This window comes from Oncorhynchus keta, chromosome 16, assembly GCF_023373465.1.
Source record: "Oncorhynchus keta strain PuntledgeMale-10-30-2019 chromosome 16, Oket_V2, whole genome shotgun sequence".
In the NCBI taxonomy this organism is placed as follows: Eukaryota; Metazoa; Chordata; class Actinopteri; order Salmoniformes; family Salmonidae; genus Oncorhynchus; species Oncorhynchus keta.
In genome coordinates, this window is record NC_068436.1 from 8,773,001 (window position 1) to 8,791,944 (window position 18,944).

Here is an 18,944-nt window from a genome sequence, read left to right on the forward strand (position 1 = left end):
GTTGCATTAAAAATGTGTTACTTTGTAAATCAAACGTGTCCCCAGCTATTCACTTGCTTACATGTACATCCTCATTTATCTGCCAATAGGGAGCTTGTGAGACTTCTCTTCGACATTGTTATCCAATTCAACCATTGTACTGATAATAACCACTTATTTTCTTGTCAGTCTGCAGATGCAGAGGCTGCAGGTCCTGGAGTCAAGCAGGAGAGGACTGAGGGACAGAAGGACACACGGCACAGCAGAGACATCCAGACTGGAGAGTCTGGTGCGCCCCCTGTAGCCACGGAAAATCCCACTACCACCCCAACACAGTCCAGGACCCGACACAGCATCACGGAGGTCAGTGGAACGCAGAACGTCGTTCTCAAGTCAGCGACAGACACCAAGACGTTAACTGTAACACACAGGCTCTTACACACAGGTTCTGGCCACATATCAGAACCAGAGAGACTGGGGGTGCGGAGACTGGGCTGTCCTCCTTCCCCCGGCTCAGAGTGTTTACCAGTATTTCACCAAAGCCAGAGGACGGTTCATTCAAGTGGTCATGGTGAATCGTTAGACTCTGGCAGTGATGATCCATCTTGTTCTTACGCCACAGAGATGGACCCTGGCAACATGCCCTTGTGTTTAGAGACACAGACTGATCTGTCTAGAGGGGACTGGAACCGGTACAGTAGTAGTGTGTACTCTGAAGGGTGCCGAGATAAGAAAGGGGAGGGTCGAGTCGTAGATGAAGTGACTGTGAAATTGGAGGGTGACGTTGCCCCCACATGGAATGCAGATAGTAACCTAGGAGATGGACACTCACAGGGCAGAGATTTCTTAGATTACAGGGAAAATTTAGAGACATTTCCAAATGTTGCGACTCACTCTCCTTTACACTTGTTTAGGGAACACGACCCAGTGTCCACATCGATGGTTCCTTCCGATTCAGACAGCCACGTCCTTTTCGATCAGTGTTTGAACCCAAATGACAGGGCTAGAGCCCAGGCTCAGGGAGGGGGAGCCACATCAAGCAATAGTAAAGAAAAACGGTTCAGCTGTACCCAGTGTCACATGCGCTTCACTGAGGCTGGCACCCTGAAAAGGCACAAGAGGGTCCACACAGGGGAGAAACCCTACAGCTGCCCCCAGTGTGAGAAGAGGTTCTCTCGCCAGGACCATCTAAAGATGCACCTGAAGATCCACACGGGAGAGAGGCCGTTTGCCTGTACGCACTGCGGGAAGAGGTTCTCAGAGAGGAGCTACCTCAAGATACACCTGCAAAAAAACCATTCCACTCCATAACATAGAAAGTAATCATTCCACTCGATTGCTTCTGATATTTAGATTAAACCCTGTATTGAAGGTAGATTTAGCAAGATGACGTACAGTGCCTTCGGAAAGTATTCAGACCCCTTGACTTTTTCCACATTTATTTAGGTTACAGCCATATTCTGAAATTGATTTAAATAGTCCCCCCCCCATCAAATGGACACACAATACCCCATAATGACAAAGCAAAAACAGGTTTTGACATTTTTGCTAATTTATTAAAAATAAAAATATGACATTTACTTAAGTATTCAGACCCTTTACTCAGCACCTTTGGCATCAATTACAGCATCGGGTCTTATTGGGTATGACTACAAGCTTGGCACACCTGTGTTTTGGGAGTTTCTCACATTCTTCTCTGCAGATCCTCTCAAGCTCTCAGGTTGGATGGGGAGCATTGCTGCACAGCTATTTTCAGGTCTTCAGATGTTCGATCGGGTTCAAGTCCACTCAAGGACATTCAGAGACTTGTCCCGAAGCTACTCCTGCGTTGTCTTGGCTGTCTGCTTAGGGTCGTTGTACTGCTGGAAGGTGAACCTTCTCCCCAGTCTGAGGTCCTGAGCGCGCTGGAGCAGGTTTTTCATCAAAAATATCTCTGTACTTTGCTCCGTTCAGCTTTGCCTCGATCCTGACTAGTCTCCCAGTGCCTGCCGCTGAAAACAAAAAAAACACAGCATGATGGTGCCAGGCTTCCTCTAGACATGATGCTTGGCATTCAGGCCAAAGAGTTGAATCTTGGTTTCATCAAACCAGAGAATCTTGTTTCTCATGGTCTGAGAGTCTTTAGGTACCTTTTGGCAAATTAAGCGCGCTGTTGTGCCTTTTACTGAGGAGTGGCTGCAGAAGGTTCTCCCTTCTCCACAGAGGAACTCTGGAGCTCTGTCAGAGTGACCATTGGGTTCTTGGTCACCTCCCTGACCAAGGCCCTCCTCCCCCGATTGTTCAGTTTGGCCTGGTGGCCAGCTCTAGGAAGAGTCTTGGTGGTTCCAAACGTCTTCCATTTAAGAATGATGGAGGTCACTGTGTTCTTGGACTTTCAATGCTGCAGAAATGTTTTGGTACCCTTTCCAAGATCTGTGCCTCGACACAATCCTGTCTCAGAACTCTACAGACAATTCTTTCGACCTCATGGCTTGTGTTTTTCGCTGACATGCACTGTCAACTGTGGGACCTTATATAGACAGGTGTATGCCTTTTCAAATCATCTCGAATCAATTGAATTTACCACAGGTGGACTTCAATCACGTTGTAGAAACATCAAGGATGATCAATGAAAACAGGATGCACCAGAGCTCAATTTCGAGTCTCATAGCAAATAGTCTGAATACTTATGTAAATATGTTTTTTTAAATGTAATCTTTTTCACTTTGTCATTAGGGGGTATTGTGTGTAGATTGCTGATTTTTATTTAATCAATTTTAGAATAAGGCTGTAAAGTAAAAAAATGTGGAGAAGGTCAAGCGGTCTGTATACTTTCTGAAGGCACTGTAGTAGATGCATGCACAAAGTAAACCGCAGTAATGGATCAATTTCCACAACAAACAAGCGTGTTGAAATGCAAGGCCCAGACATTGTGGAATATATAAGTCACATTTAGAGGACAGCAGGTAGCCTAGCGGTTAAGAGCTTTGGGCCAGTAACCGGAGGTTGGCTGGTTCGAATCTAAGAAAAATCTGTGTGCCCTTGAGCAAGGCACTTAACCCTAATTTCTCCTGTAAGTCACTCTGAATAAGAGTGTGCTAAATGACTTAAACATGTAAAGGTAAAATGACAAACAGTATAGCATAAGTCTGTTACATATTGTGTTTGTACTGAGTAGGCTATATGATGTTCACAAATGCCTATTTCATTACTTCCAACTACTTTTTATCCCGAGACACTTTTAATGAGAAAAAGAATGCAGTTCCTCAAGTTCATGTTGATTTCTAGTTGAGACGTGTGTATGTGTGGTTTTCATCTGGTGTATTTAAAGCTTGTTTATGGTTAATAAACACAAAATGTGACTTTTCATTCCAAGACTTTCATTGAGACTCTTTAGTATACATCACATTTAATCTCACCCTATTTTGCATACACCTGACAGTGCTTTATAACCAATATACCAACATATACCTACATACTAAGAAACGCCTACTGTTCACGTCAAAATAGTTTAGTCAGGTTTGTCTGACTTTCGACTAGCTGACTATTTTACCCACAACATCATATTTATATCCACCATGATGGGTTTAACAACAATGAAGTCATTCTGTAACTACAGTATAGAACTCAGACGTAGTGGTGATGGGTTAATACTCCATGGTGTGTGTGTGTGTGTGTGTGTGTGTGTGTACACATACCTGAGGGTATGTCTAATCTGTATCACCTGTCTCTTCCAGGAGGAGGAGGGTTCAGAGGTGCTGCTGGTGAAGGAGGAGGGGTGTGAGGAGAGTCTGGGGAACCCTGAGGGGACCATGGTCATGGAGGACAACGAGACTACACCTTCTCTTGAACCCACAGAGGAACCAGCTGAGCAGCACAGGACCACACACAGTCTCACTGAGGTGAGCCCTCTGTAAACTACTGTCTGAATTATATTAGGTCAGGGCCCAAATCCACAAAGACTCTGAGTAGGAGTGCTGATCTTTGATCAGTTTTGCCTTTTAGATCATAATGAATGAGATTATATGGAAAGATCCTAGATCAGCACTCTTTGTGGATACCAGGTCTTGATTAATTTTGTCTTAAGTGTGGGACCATGCCTTTGAATTATCAAACCATTAGAGTGTAAAGTAATCAAATCAACTAATACTTCTGCATAGTAACAAATTAACTAAATGTTGTATAGTACTCATACCCCAATCAGAAGATGCTCCATAGCAGGGTGCTCATATCAGATTTCTGATCCAACATCCTCTCACTCTGTATCTCTTACAGTCAGTAGACATGGAGGATGGGAAGCCTGATCTGCTGCTGGTCAAAGAGGAGACGATAGAAGACGGACCAGAGAGCATTGATCTGCTGAGTGGACTAAAGATGGGGGAGCAAGGTAAGAGTGAAATACATATATACATACATATATAACCCATAGTCTTCCAACAGCTGGCATCGCTTCTATGCAAGGCCCATCCCTCATCAGTCCTGGAGTAATCGTCTCACTATCTGACGTAAGACAATGCCTATAGTCTACATACAGTAACAGATCTTAAAAAGGAAAATTGATGCGCCAGGCTATTTTTTTCCTCATTCATAAAGTAAAATCAATAGAACGTATGTCTACATACAAAAACACATTATAATGGCTGAACTTGACCAGTTAATTTACCAAAATGAAGTGAGTTTTCCCTGTCATGTTTGGAAAGTTTGTTTTCTAACCTCTTCCTGCAGGTGGTTGGCTGGAGGTTAATAGAGGAGACTGGGCAACCATCTTGGATTCCCAGACCCTGACCGGTGCTGCCAAGGGCCCAGGGGACGACATCACTGAGCAGGTCAGGACCAGAGGTGACATAGTGGAGGTCAGTGGATGGGACTGCGTCCTCAACTCAGGCTAGGGAATAACATATTAACCAGAAACGCAGTCGAAAAAGAAAAACAACATCCGTACTTAACAACTGACTGTGGGGACGAGGAGACATAGATTTGGTCTGCGGGGACAGGGAGGTGTCAGTATGCAGCAGGAGAGAACAGACACAGACTTGGCTAGCGATGCTCCGTCCTGCTCCTATAGTTGTGATTCAGAGAGACTGATGGTGCCTCACGTTAACCCCCTAACAGGTGCTGCCTTCAGCCTGCCTTCTATAGGATCTATCAACTGGAACATGGACCCTGTAACAACACAGACACTCCCTGGCCTTCGTCCTCCTCACACTCTCCTAATGTTAAACCAGACATCAGACAATGCCAGTGGCTCAACACTAAATGGCAGCACCAGCCCATTGACAAATGACAGTAGTAGTGACGCCATCAGTAGATCCGGTGGCAAAGAGAAGCGCTTCCCGTGTTCATTCTGTGGGAAAGTCTTCAGTTTCCCCAAACAGGTGGAGATCCACCAGAGCAACGTTTCCCAAACTTGTTATAATCCCATACTCCTTCAAACATTCCAGCTGCGTACCCCCTTTAGCACCAGGGTCAGTGCACTCTCAAATGTTTTTTTTGCCATCATTGTAAACATGCCACAGACTATATGATACTTTTATTAAACATAAGAATGAGTGTGAGTTTGTCACAACCCAGCTTGTGGGAAGTGACAAAGAGTTCTTATATGACCAGGGCACAAATAATAATAAATAATTTTGCTCTTTATTTAGTCATCTTACATTTAAAACCTTATTTGTTCATCAAAAATTGTGAGTAACTCGCCACAGGTTAATTGAGAAGGGTGTGCTTGAGTGGATGCACATACCTCTGCAATGTTGGGTGTATTGGAGAGAGTCTGAGTCTTAAATCATTTTCCACACAGTCTGTGCCTGTATTTAGTTTTCATGCTAGTGAGGGCCGAGAATCCACTCTCACATAGGTACGTAGTTGCAAAGGGCATCAGTGTCTTAACAGGCCGATTTTCCAAGGCAAGAAACTCTGAGCCTTATCCAGAAATCTGGCAGTGGCTTCTGATTAAATTTGATTTTCACAGATATCAGTAAGTTTTGTTCAGATATCAGTAAGTTGACTGGAGGCAGGGCATAAAAGGGATAACGATTCCAGTTGTTTGTGTCATCCCCTTCGGGAAAGTACCTGCGTAGTTGCACACCCAGCTCACTCAGGTGCTTCGCTATATCACATTTGACATTGTGCGTAAGCTTGAGTTCATTTGCACACAACAAAAATCATACAATGATGGAAAGACCTGTGTGTTGTCCTTGTTAATGCAGACAGAAAAGAGCTCCAACTTCTTAATTATAGCCTCAATTTTGTCACATTGAATATAGTTGCGGAGAGTCTCTGTAATCCTAGATTCAGGCGAGAAAAAAACATCATAAACTCGTCATCATGCAAGCGGTCAGACAAGTGAAAATTATGGTCAGTAAAGAACTTTAAGCTGGTCTCTCAATAAAAAAAAGTGTCAATACTTTACCCCTTGATAACCAGCGCACTTCTGTATGTTGTAAAAGCGTTACATGGTTGCTACCAATATCATTGCATAATGTAGAAAATACACGAGAGTTCAGGGGCCTTGCTTTAACAAAGTTAACCATTTTCACTGTAGTGTCCAAAATGTCTTTCAAGCTGTCAGGCATTCCCTTGGCAGCAAGAGCCTCTTGGTGGATGCTGCAGTGTAACCAAGTGGCATCAGGAGCAACTGCTTGCACGCACGATACCACTCCACTATGTCTCCCTGTCATGGCTTTTGCGCCATCAGTACAGATACCAACACATCTTGACCACCAAAGTCCATTTGATGTCACAAAGCTGTCCAGTACTTAAAACAACATCCTCTCATGTTGTCCTGGTTTCCAGTGGTTTGAAGAAGAGAATGTATTCCTTAATTGACGTAACAGACATATACCAAGAGCTGAGACAGGCCCACCACGTCTGTTGACTCATCCAGCTGTAACACATAATTCACTGACTTGTAAGCGAAGCAGTAATTGTTTCAAAACATCTCCTGCCATGTCACTGATGTGTTGTGAAACAGTTGTTTGATGAATGCATTGTCTGTATAGTTTTTTTGGGCCTTTTCCCCCAGCATTGTCCCAGCCATATCTGCGGAGCAAGAAGAATTAAGTCCCCCACAATAGTATGGGGCTTGCCTGTCCTAGCCACTCAGTAGCTCACCATATAAGATGCTTCTAGCCCCTTATTAATGCATCTGTTCCTTTTATACATGTCATCTTTATTCTCAATCAAATTGTCATGTTTCGTTTCTAAATGTCTGCGCAAGAGTGAAGGCGTCCCGCGAGAAGGCAACGGTTCATGTGATTGGATGTTAATTATTTGACTAGGCTACCTGTAGTTGACTTTGCTGATATTTCGCAGTGAAAACGAGACTACTCAGGCAAAAAATAAACCTTATCCAAATGTATAGCCCCGTTGGATAATATAAATTTACGATTTGAAAACGGGAAGAAAATTTTAAATGTGAATCACATTTTTATTTGGAAGTACCCCAGTTTGGGAATACCTGCACACGGGGAACAAACCGTTCGGCTGCCATCTGTGCCAGGCCAATGTGTCACACTTGTCCAGATGTGGCAGCGGAGAAATCCTACAGCTGCACCCCAGTGTGAGAAGAGGTTCTCCTGCCAGCACCAGCTGAAGAATCACCCGAAGGTCCACACAGGGAGAGAAGCTGATCGCACTGCGGGAAGAGGTTCTCGGGGAGGAGCTACCTCAGGATACTACCAGCAGAACATGCACACGGCCCATGTATAGAGTATAGTGACATGCAATGTAGTACTAGTTAGTTTGTTGTTAATTCTGTTGATTGTGGATGTAGTAGGGAACTGGTTGAGGTGAACTGAGGAAGGAATGAGTGTGATGAGGCCGAGTAGATATGGTGATGGTTGGTGTGATGTCTGTAAAAATGTTTCACCGGTTAAGTGTCATGTTTACTTGACAAAGTAGTGAAGATGTGTGTAATGAACCTTTTCCAAAGTATTCTAAATTGTATTTTATTAAAGTGAAGGTACAGAAAGGTCTAATATCGAGAATGTACTCAGGTTCTCCCTCAGAGGCACAACCCAGTTTCCCTTTTATAAAAAATTGTCATCGCATTCGCACTTCGGTCGCATTCGCACTTCGGAGCGAGCGGTCGCATTCGCACTTCGCTCTGCAGGTTGTATAACTTTTTCATTACATTTCATTATAGTACAACGGTTGATTTGTCTAATCTTAGCAATTCTTCTTAGCTAGCTACATAGCCGTCCTTGTATCAGAGATAATTGCATAATTATCGTATTTCGTCGCCCTAACGTAGCCTTCACTGCTATTCGCCCAGGAGCTAGCTAACGCTAGCTAACGCACACAGATTAGCATCACTGTAGTGCTATTCACTCAACTGTACGACTTGATTAGTTTACTGTTAGCTAGCTACATAATCTTAGCAATTCTTCTTAGCTAGCTACATAGCCGTCCTTGTATCAGAGATAATTGCATAATTATCGTATTTCGTATTTCGTCGCCCTAACGTAGCCTTCACTGCTATTCGCCCAGGAGCTAGCTAACGCTAGCTAACGCACACAGATTAGCATCACTGTAGTGCTATTCACTCAACTGTACGACTTGATTAGTTTACTGTTAGCTAGCTACATAATCTTAGCAATTCTTCTTAGCTAGCTACATAGCCGTCCTTGTATCAGAGATAATTGCATAATTATCGTATTTCGTATTTCGTCGCCCTAACGTAGCCTTCACTGCTATTCGCCCAGGAGCTAGCAACGCTAGCTAACGCACACAGATTAGCATCACTGTAGTGCTATTCACTCAACTGTACGACTTGATTAGTTCAGTGTTAGCTAGCTACATAGCTGTCTTTGTTTCCAAGATAATTGTGTAGTTTAGTGTGTGTAGCCTTGGAGTGATTATCTTAATTCACTGAGGTTCGCTAGCCAGCTATTTGTCGTCCTTAACGTAGGAGACTCTGCTAGCTAGCCAACAGCTAACAGCTAGCCAACGTCACCACACGTTTACTGATTCGAATTCAATCACCGGTCAGGGAGTATCACATTTTCATTTCATTACAGTACAACGGTTTGATTTGTTTGATCGTAGCTAGCTACATAGCTAGCTACATAGCCGTCTTTGTTTCAAAGATAATTGTGTAGTCTAGACCGATTTCCTAGGTTAGCTAGCCAGCTATTGTCGTTCTTTTAACTCAACGTAACGTAAACAACACTGCCAGCTAGCCCCCCCCCGAATAGCAGCACTGTAGAAATTATTACACTCAACGGAACGACTTGATTAGTGTAGTGCCAACAACGCAGCTACTGCCAGCTAGCCTACTTTAGCAGTACTGTATCATTTTAATCATTTTAGTCAATAAGATTCTTGCTACGTAAGCTTAACTTTCTGAACATTCGAGACGTGTAGTCCACTTGTCATTCCAATTTCCTTGCATTAGCGTAGCCTTTTCTGTAGCCTGTCAACTATGTGTCTGTCTATCCCTGTTCTCTCCTCTCTGCACAGACCATACAAACGCTCCACACCGCGTGGCCGCGACCACCCTAATCTGGTGGTCCCAGCGCGTACGACCCACGTGGAGTTCCAGGTCTCCGGTAGCCTCTGGAACTGCCGATCTGCGGCCAACAAGGCAGAGTTCATCTCAGCCTATGCCTCCCTCCAGTCCCTTGACTTCTTGGCACTGACGGAAACATGGATCACCACAGATAACACTGCTACTCTTACTGCTCTCTCCTCGTCCGCCCACGTGTTCTCGCACACCCCGAGAGCTTCTGGTCAGCGGGGTGGTGGCACCGGGATCCTCATCTCTCCCAAGTGGTCTTTCTCTCTTTCTCCCCTTACCCATCTGTCTATTGCCTCCTTTGAATTCCATGCTGTCACAGTTACCAGCCCTTTCAAGCTTAACATCCTTATCATTTATCGCCCTCCAGGTTCCCTCGGAGAGTTCATCAATGAGCTTGATGCCTTGATAAGCTCCTTTCCTGAGGACGGCTCACCTCTCACAGTTCTGGGCGACTTTAACCTCCCCACGTCTACCTTTGACTCATTCCTCTCTGCCTCCTTCTTTCCACTCCTCTCCTCTTTTGACCTCACCCTCTCACCTTCCCCCCTACTCACAAGGCAGGCAATACGCTTGACCTCATCTTTACTAGATGCTGTTCTTCCACTAACCTCATTGCAACTCCTCCAAGTCTCCGACCACTACCTTGTATCCTTTTCCCTCTCGCTCTCATCCAACACTTCCCACACTGCCCCTACTCGGATGGTATCGCGCCGTCCCAACCTTCGCTCTCTCTCCCCTGCTACTCTCTCCTCTTCCATCCTATCATCTCTTCCCTCTGCTCAAACTTTCTCCAACCTATCTCCTGATTCTGCCTCCTCAACCCTCCTCTCCTCCCTTACTGCATCCTTTGACTCTCTATGTCCCCTATCCTCCAGGCCGGCTCGGTCCTCCCCTCCCGCTCCGTGCCTCGACGACTCATTGCGAGCTCACAGAACAGGGCTCCGGGCAGCCGAGCGGAAATGGAGGAAAACTCGCCTCCCTGCGGACCTGGCATCCTTTCACTCCCTCCTCTCTACATTTTCCTCCTCTGTCTCTGCTGCTAAAGCCACTTTCTACCATTCTAAATTCCAAGCATCTGCCTCTAACCCTAGGAAGCTCTTTGCCACCTTCTCCTCCCTCCTGAATCCTCCCCCCTCCTCCTCCTCTCTGCAGATGACTTCGTCAACCATTTTGAAAAGAAGGTCGATGACATCCGATCCTCGTTTGCTAAGTCAAACGACACCGCTGGTTCTGCTCACACTGCCCTACCCTATGCTCTGACCTCTTTCTCCCCTCTCTCTCCAGATGAAATCTCGCGTCTTGTGACGGCCGGCCGCCCAACAACCTGCCCGCTTGACCCTATCCCCTCCTCTCTTCTCCAGACCATTTCCGGAGACCTTCTCCCTTACCTCACCTCGCTCATCAACTCATCCCTGACCACTGGCTACGTCCCTCCCGTCTTCAAGAGAGCGAGAGTTGCACCCCTTCTGAAAAAACCTACACTCGATCCCTCCGATGTCAACAACTACAGACCAGTATCCCTTCTCTCTTTTCTCTCCAAAACTCTTGAGCGTGCCGTCCTTGGCCAGCTCTACCGCTATCTCTCTCAGAATGACCTTCTTGATCCAAATCAGTCAGGTTTCAAGACTAGTCATTCAACTGAGACTGCTCTTCTCTGTATCACGGAGACGCTCCGCACTGCTAAAGCTAACTCTCTCTCCTCTGCTCTCATCCTTCTAGACCTATCGGCTGCCTTCGATACTGTGAACCATCAGATCCTCCTCTCCACCCTCTCCGAGTTGGGCATCTCCGGCGCGGCCCACGCTTGATTGCGTCCTACCTGACAGGTCGCTCCTACCAGGTGGCGTGGCGAGAATCTGTCTCCTCACCACGCGCTCTCACCACTGGTGTCCCCAGGGCTCTGTTCTAGGCCCTCTCTTATTCTCGCTATACACCAAGTCACTTGGCTCTGTCATAACCTCACATGGTCTCTCCTATCATTGCTATGCAGACGACACACAATTAATCTTCTCCTTTCCCCCTTCTGATGACCAGGTGGCGAATCGCATCTCTGCATGTCTGGCAGACATATCAGTGTGGATGACGGATCACCACCTCAAGCTGAACCTCAGCAAGACGGAGCTCCTCTTCCTCCCGGGGAAGGACTGCCCGTTCCATGATCTCGCCATCACGGTTGACAACTCCATTGTGTCCTCCTCCCAGAGCGCTAAGAACCTTGGCGTGATCCTGGACAACACCCTGACGTTCTCAACTAACATCAAGGCGGTGTCCCGTTCCTGTAGGTTCATGCTCTACAACATCCGCAGAGTACGACCCTGCCTCACACAGGAAGCGGCGCAGGTCCTAATCCAGGCACTTGTCATCTCCCGTCTTGATTACTGCAACTCGCTGTTGGCTGGGCTCCCTGCCTGTGCCATTAAACCCCTACAACTCATCCAGAACGCCGCAGCCCGTCTGGTGTTCAACCTTCCCAAGTTCTCTCACGTCACCCCGCTCCTCCGCTCTCTCCACTGGCTTCCAGTTGAAGCTCGCATCCGCTACAAGACCATGGTGCTCGCCACGGAGCTGTGAGGGGAACGGCACCTCAGTACCTCCAGGCTCTGATCAGGCCCTACACCCAAACAAGGGCACTGCGTTCATCCACCTCTGGCCTGCTCGCCTCCCTACCACTGAGGAAGTACAGTTCCCGCTCAGCCCAGTCAAAACTGTTCGCTGCTCTGGCCCCCCAATGGTGGAACAAACTCCCTCACGACGCCAGGACAGCGGAGTCAATCACCACCTTCCGGAGACACCTGAAACCCCACCTCTTCAAGGAATACCTAGGATAGGGTAAGTAAGGGTAAGTAATCCTTCTCACCCCCCCCCAACAAGATTTAGATGCAAGTGGCTGTTCCACTGGTTGTCATAGGTGTTTGCACCAATTTGTAAGTCGCTCTGGATAAGAGCGTCTGCTAAATGACTTAAATGTAAATGTTAAGACAAAAGAGGAAGATACTGTATAAATGGGTCTGTATAGGAGCAGATCGGGTTCACATTATTTTGGTAAAATGCCTACTGCATAGTTCTAGTAGCCTATCAGAAGCTCATATTCGGGTCTAACAAAGGCCAAATCTGAAACCAAATACGGAACACAATGTAAGAAATACAGCATGGCTACAATGCATGGTTTAAAGATGAAAATGCAATTGGTTTTGCATGAAATGCACTGAGAATCTCACTGCAGATAGGTACTTATCACAGTGGGAGGTCGTTCCTTCTCTTGCAAGAACAAAAGTGGTACCTGCTGCGTGCCGAACCGGTAGCGACGAACCTGCGGTTTCTACTTGCAGAATCATAATGCTCGTCATTGGCCAACAACTTGACTTCGAGCCAATCCGAGAGCACGAACTGGGGGAGTAAAAGGACTGACAACAAAAGGGGGGATAGGGCATTTTCTCTGTACATCCACGGTTAAATGTCATGAGCCAGTCACACTACATATGCAGTGTAAGCTATTGGATGTTAACGTTAGCTAGATAAGTGCACAGACGCAATGCATACAACAGTAAATACTTCCTCCCAGCAACCTAACCACTGTAGCTAGTAATGGAAGCAAAATGGATTCGTTTCCATGAAACAGCTACCTGTGTTAGTGCAGTGTCCTTGGTTAGCTATATTGTGCTAGCTAGCGAATACGCTAACGATAGAAATGGAGCATGTCATGTACTTCATTTATGAATAGCGACAGTAACTAATCTGCATTACAATAGTCAACGTAATGTCCAAAACAGTTCTTCAAAACAGCGACGCAACGCATGTTCTCACACACACACACACACACACACCTACACTGTATCCCCCTCTGTCGGTTGTAGCTCACCGTGAAGCAAGAATGCCTGACCGATGACCATTGTCAAACTGTCTAACTGCGCGCAACACTGCTTGAATAACACGCTTTTTAGCAAAGCGCAGACAGTGTTGGCCAAGTAAGAGAGACTGCAGACTGCCATACTGTTTCCCTTTAATTTAGCGATACCAAGTAGGGTCGGGGTCTGACCCCAAACTTCTACCTGGTTACATTAACAGTGAGAAAATATATTTTACTTGTCACGTATCGTTTTGTGCGATAAAGGTAATGTACTTCAAAGTTATGTGAGCTTATGGCTATTCTGTTGAAATTAAATACAGAATTGACTGCTAACTTGATTTTTCATTTGTATTTTTAGGGACTCAGTTTCTCTTATCTCAGTCAAACCAAAACATACTTCATTCTTAAATCAACACACATGGAATTGTTTTAATAATTACACTCCAATGGCTACAAATTGTTACGGTACTTATATCACAGTATTAGAGATGGGCTTGGCTGTGGTTAACAGTTTATAATATCATGTCATGTTTCTGTGTGTACAGCAAATAGTTTTTTATATAAACCTTTAAGCTTTTCTGTACAATCTTTTTTTGCAGTCTGCAGTCGAAGAAGATCTGCTGATATCCAGTGTTACTGGTGGGGGAGAGTGGACCTCTGAAGCGGCTGGTCACCAACCCTGGCCCCGGATCAGGATACTGAACCAGGAGCCTTCCCTCTTCCTTTCTGAGTCAGAACCAGGACCCAAACGCGAGTTTGAGAGACTCCACCACCACACAGAACACAACCAGTGGACAGGTGGACTGAACAACCTCAGTCCTGGTGGTCATCAGAGAGACGGAGGCTCCAGTCAGGGATCCAGTCTGCAGCCCAGACCCTTCTCTTCACAGTCTCAGTGCAGGGATGAAGCAGGGCCTGGGGCTGATAGAGAGAGATCCTCCTTTTCATATGATGCAAACACCATAGTATCCATGATGAATAGAGCAGGTCACGCTGGGCTTCAGCCTTCACAGAGAGTGGTGGGAGATCGCCCTGGTGGTAGTCTTTCAGGAAGTCGGTCTTCTCCTTCAGGGTCTCATCTAATGTCTGGTGACTGGGTTCATAGAAGGCCTGGACCTGGACCTAGCCTTCCTCAGCTGCCTCATGGTAACCCCACGAATGCAGACAGGGTCAGGATAGGTGTTCACCATGAGAGGTACCTAGCCTATAACACAGCACACAATCCCAACAACACCCAAACAATGGCTAGAGGAGGTAACTCGAAGTTGGCTCAAGGAGGTAGCTCGAATTTGGCTCCTACTTCTCCCTCTACCTCATCTGGTGTCATTGGGTCACAACGTGGTAGGCCGAGCATTAAGACGGACGCTGACAAGCCGTATGCCTGCCCCACATGTGGAAAGCGCTTCGCTCATGCGAACTATGTGAAGCAGCACCAGACTGTTCACACCAAGGAGAGGCCCTTCATGTGCAAGCTGTGTTACAAGAGCTTCTCCTTTCAGAGTAACCTTATCAAACATAGGAGTGTCCACAATGAGGAGAAGTCATAGCCGTGTGGCTTAAGATGTATACAGGGAATGTCTGGGAACCATTCTTTAGCTGACATATTATAGTTATCATGTGAAGTGTCTTGCGGTAAGAGGGTTTTTTGGATTACTAAGTCCCTCAGCGCTGTTCAATGTCAGTCCTGGAGGGCCAAAACCCTTCTGGGTTTCATCTTCTCCTAATAAGGGACTAATTTAGACCTAGGACACCAGGTGAGTGCAATTAACTACCAGGACTGAACAGTAGTTAGTTTTGTACTAAATAAATAGGTGAGCAAATTTGTTAATAAATGAGATATCATGTTGTCCTTTTGATGTGTTGATTTTGTCCTTTTGATGTGTTGATTTTGTATTTGCTTGTTTATCATTTTTAATTCAAATTGGCCTTAGTCTCCTTGGCTTCCTTCAAACCTATAGGTCTCTGTCCTTGCCAACCATTCCTTTTTTAGGTCATTTACGGAAATACTGATCATGGACTCCGGAGTCTTCTCTCCTCCGGCCTCCTTTTGAAAAAGGTCAAAGGTAATCGAGGAGAGGGAATGTGGATGAAAATGCGCTTGAATGAAATGAGACTGCTTCTCCATATTCGCAGGTCATGAGGCAAATAATGTTTAGGGCTTGATCCCAAAATAAATGTGTAAAGTGATAATTAAGTTAGTTGTGCAAGAAATGTTATAGATAAAACATAAGTAACATACAGTGACTTGCAAAAGTATTCATCCCCGTTGGCATTTTTTCCATTTTGTTGCCTTACAACCTGGAATTTAAAAAAAAAAAATTTGGTGTTTGTATCATTTGCTTTAAACAACATGCCAACCCCTTTGAAGATGCACAATATTTTTTATGAAACAAACAAGAAATAAGACAAAAAGCAGAACTTGAGTGTGCATAGCTATTCAACCCGCCCCAAAGTTAATACTTTGTAGAGCCACCTTTTGCAGCAATTACAGCTGCAAGTATTTTGGGGTATGTCTCTAAGTTTGGCACATCTAGCCACTGGTATTTTTGCCCATTCTTTAAGGCAAAACTGCTCTAGCTCCTTCAAGTTGGATGGGTTCCACTGGTGTACAGCAATCTTTAAGTCATACCACAGATTCTCAATTCGATGGAGGTCTGGGCTTTGACTAGGCCATTCCAAGACATTTAAATATTTCCCCTTAAACCACTCGAGTGTTGCTTTAGCAGTGTGCTTGGGGTCATTGTCTTGCTGGAAGGTGAACCTCTGTCCCAGTCTCAAATCTCTGGAAGACTGAAACAGGTTTCCCTCAAGCATTTCCCTGTATTTAGCACCATCCATCATTCCTTCAATTCTGACCAGTTTCCCAGTCCCTGCCGATGGAAAAACATCCCCACAACATGATGCTGCCACCACCATGCTTCACTGTGGGGATAGTGTTCTCGGGGTGATGAGAGGTGTTGAGTTTGTGCCAGATGTAGCGTTTTCCTTGATGGCCAAAAAGCTAAATTTTAGTCTCAGCTGACCAGAGTACCTTCTTCCATATGTTTGGGGTGCCTCCCAGGTTCCTTTTGGTGAAAGCCAAACTTATTTGCTTATTTTTTCTTTAAGCAATTGCGTTTTTCTTGCCACTCTTCCGTAAAAAGCCCAGCTCTGTGGAGTGTACGGCTTGACCTCTTAGAGCTACTTTTTTCAATTTCCGCCTGAAGACATACCCAAATCTAACTGCCTGGAGCTCAGGCACATAACCAAGGGTATGCATATTCTTGGTACCATTTGAAATAAAACACTCTGAAGTTTGTGTAAATGTGAATTGAATGTAGGAGAATATAACACAGTAGATCTGGTTTGAAAAAAACATGTTTTCTTTTTATTGTTGTATCATCTTTAAAATGAACAAGATAAAACAAACATTCAGATATGATGATGGGGACAATTTCAGTGAAAACATAAGAGGGCTACAGTACTTGTGCAAAGTTTCAGAATGATAACTTCCAAAATGAGTGTGCTACATGACATTTATCATGAAGTCACCCAGGTGTCCCACACGAGTAGCCCAAATGTACCCAAGTGGCCAAATTGGTGAAGTTATACATTTGGGCAGATGAACACCACTTGTGGCAGGAGCTGTGTGGCAGCGGGGGATGGACACCTTGGCACTGGGGGCTCCCAGTTGGAGTCAGTGTCACTGTGAAAGAAAATGTTCAGTTAGAATAGTTTCACATATGAGCCCTGTATCAACAGGTATAATAAACAGATATAGAGAACAGGGAACATAAGGTTGAATATATTATTATAGACCTGCTAGATCTGTCTCATTTATATTATGACATTTCAGCTAGATCTACTGTCTCTATTATATTATGACAGACCAGCTAGATCTGTCTTTATTATATTACAACAGACCAGCTGTATCTACTGTCTCCATTTCCCTTTGGCCATTGTTGTGGGCCTGCCCTCCCCTCAACAGCCTCAAATAGGCTATTTCATTTCACAAATAATATTGTATATTATTAATTTCAAACAACGGCATTAGCATGAGAAGAACTTACCAGTCCAAAACGATGTCCTCTCCGTTCAAAAAATATTCCTCCATTTGGGAATCGCTAAATGAATCGTCCTCGATCAATTTCTTCTAAAATTGTGTGTACATCTGTATATCTGGACTTAGATTTAGCTTTTCCTGACTTAGTTGCCATACTGATTGATATATAAACAGGAGCGTTGCTCCTTCCGGTATGAATCGTCAATGGCGAATAAACCTCTTTACGCCGGAGTTTACTACATGGGTTAGTCTTCCAACACATAAACATTACATATTGCCATTTACCTCAGCTCATTGGCTATCTACCCAGCTAGATTTCAAGACGATCAGTAGTCATTGGGTTAAAATACAGTCAATCAACGAAACAGCGGGCAAATCATTGGTGCACAATGTCATTATTAGTCTTCAAATCGGTTTCTTTCAGTCAATACGTCCTGCGAAATGACCCATCAGGCTTAGTTGTTACAAACAAACCAGTTGATTGCAATGAAACCAAACATGACTGGAAAAGACATGTTCTGTGTGTGTATTTACCTCGAATGTGTCGTCAAAAATGGAATGAGACGGAATTCACAACACAAGCGGTTCACAAAATGTTTCGTGTAAGGCTATAAAAATGGATTTTATCAAACGAAAAAACAATTGTGTAACAATGAGCATTGGGATTACAAACAGAGGAAGATCGTCAAAGGTAAACAATTTATTTTATTGCAGTTTGATTTTGTTACGCCTATGCTGGTTGAAATAGTTGTTTTTTTATGGGGCTCTGTCCTCAGATAATCGCATCGTATTCTTTCACAGTAAATCATTTTTAAAATCTGACAACGCAGTTGGATTAGCAAGATTCTAGGCTTTCGAAACCAAACCTGTGAGACACTTGTATTTTCATGAATGTTTAATATGACTATTTATGTAGCGATCACCGTATGTTGTCGAATTTCATCCCGCTACCGGGTTCCGTGCACAGAGAGGTTAACCCCCCTGTTGATCTTCTGCGCTAAACTCTTACACCCAACAATGTCTCTGCTGCAGTCACTACCACATCAATTCTCTTGGGATTTATGCTCCATCAGTGCAGTACATTTAATAACCATAGCAATAAACTCAAATCCTACCTTACTAAAAATCATCCTCTCTGGATCTCTCTCTTCAGACCTACTCACTAGGGGGCTCCCTGTCAAATTACTCACCCCCATCCTCTCTTTACTGCCTCAGCATAGGAAACTTTCTGCCCCACTCGAACTGTGGTAATCTATCACTAAAGCTCTGTTGAGGGCCCTAACAGAATAGCAAATGTAACGTTATGACTACTGTTCCCTGAAGGAGGGAAACAAGGTATAACATACTATGATTGAAGGATCTGAAATCCACTCCTCGCTGGCAGTCCCGCCTTCCATAGTTGATAAGCGTACGGCTCGGACTCATTCCTTCAATTTAATACCAGTCTTCACAGAACCCAGTAACGGGTGGTGCGAGTCCAAACGGCTGTCTCCGCAGTAAGCATGCTGTGGGCTAAACACGGAGCAGTGACATCCAAGCGATAAAACCTCACAAAAGTGTGTGGTGATGCCCAACTCGCC

At 44.9% G+C, this 18,944-nt stretch overlaps 1 protein-coding gene across 4 annotated transcripts in view; it reads left to right on the forward strand.

Moving 5' to 3' along the window:
• The window catches only part of LOC118395619 (zinc finger and SCAN domain-containing protein 12-like), a 142,118-nt gene that overhangs the window by 15,191 nt on the left and 107,983 nt on the right, over window positions 1-18,944 (forward strand). The window contains exons 3-7 of one of the 4 annotated variants that reach the window (XM_035789493.2): window positions 169-342; window positions 3,696-3,860; window positions 4,234-4,345; window positions 4,684-4,811; window positions 13,922-15,169. The exons of 1 other annotated variant lie outside the window; for it this stretch is intronic. In XM_035789493.2, coding sequence (XP_035645386.2) covers window positions 169-342; window positions 3,696-3,860; window positions 4,234-4,345; window positions 4,684-4,811; window positions 13,922-14,869 — 1,527 coding nt within the window. In that variant the 3' untranslated portion in view covers window positions 14,870-15,169. Of the gene's footprint in view, window positions 1-168; window positions 343-3,695; window positions 3,861-4,233; window positions 4,346-4,683; window positions 4,812-5,070; window positions 7,959-13,921; window positions 15,170-18,944 lie in introns of those variants that run through there. 2 more of the 4 variants (XM_035789494.2, XM_052465112.1) reach the window with 2 other exon arrangements.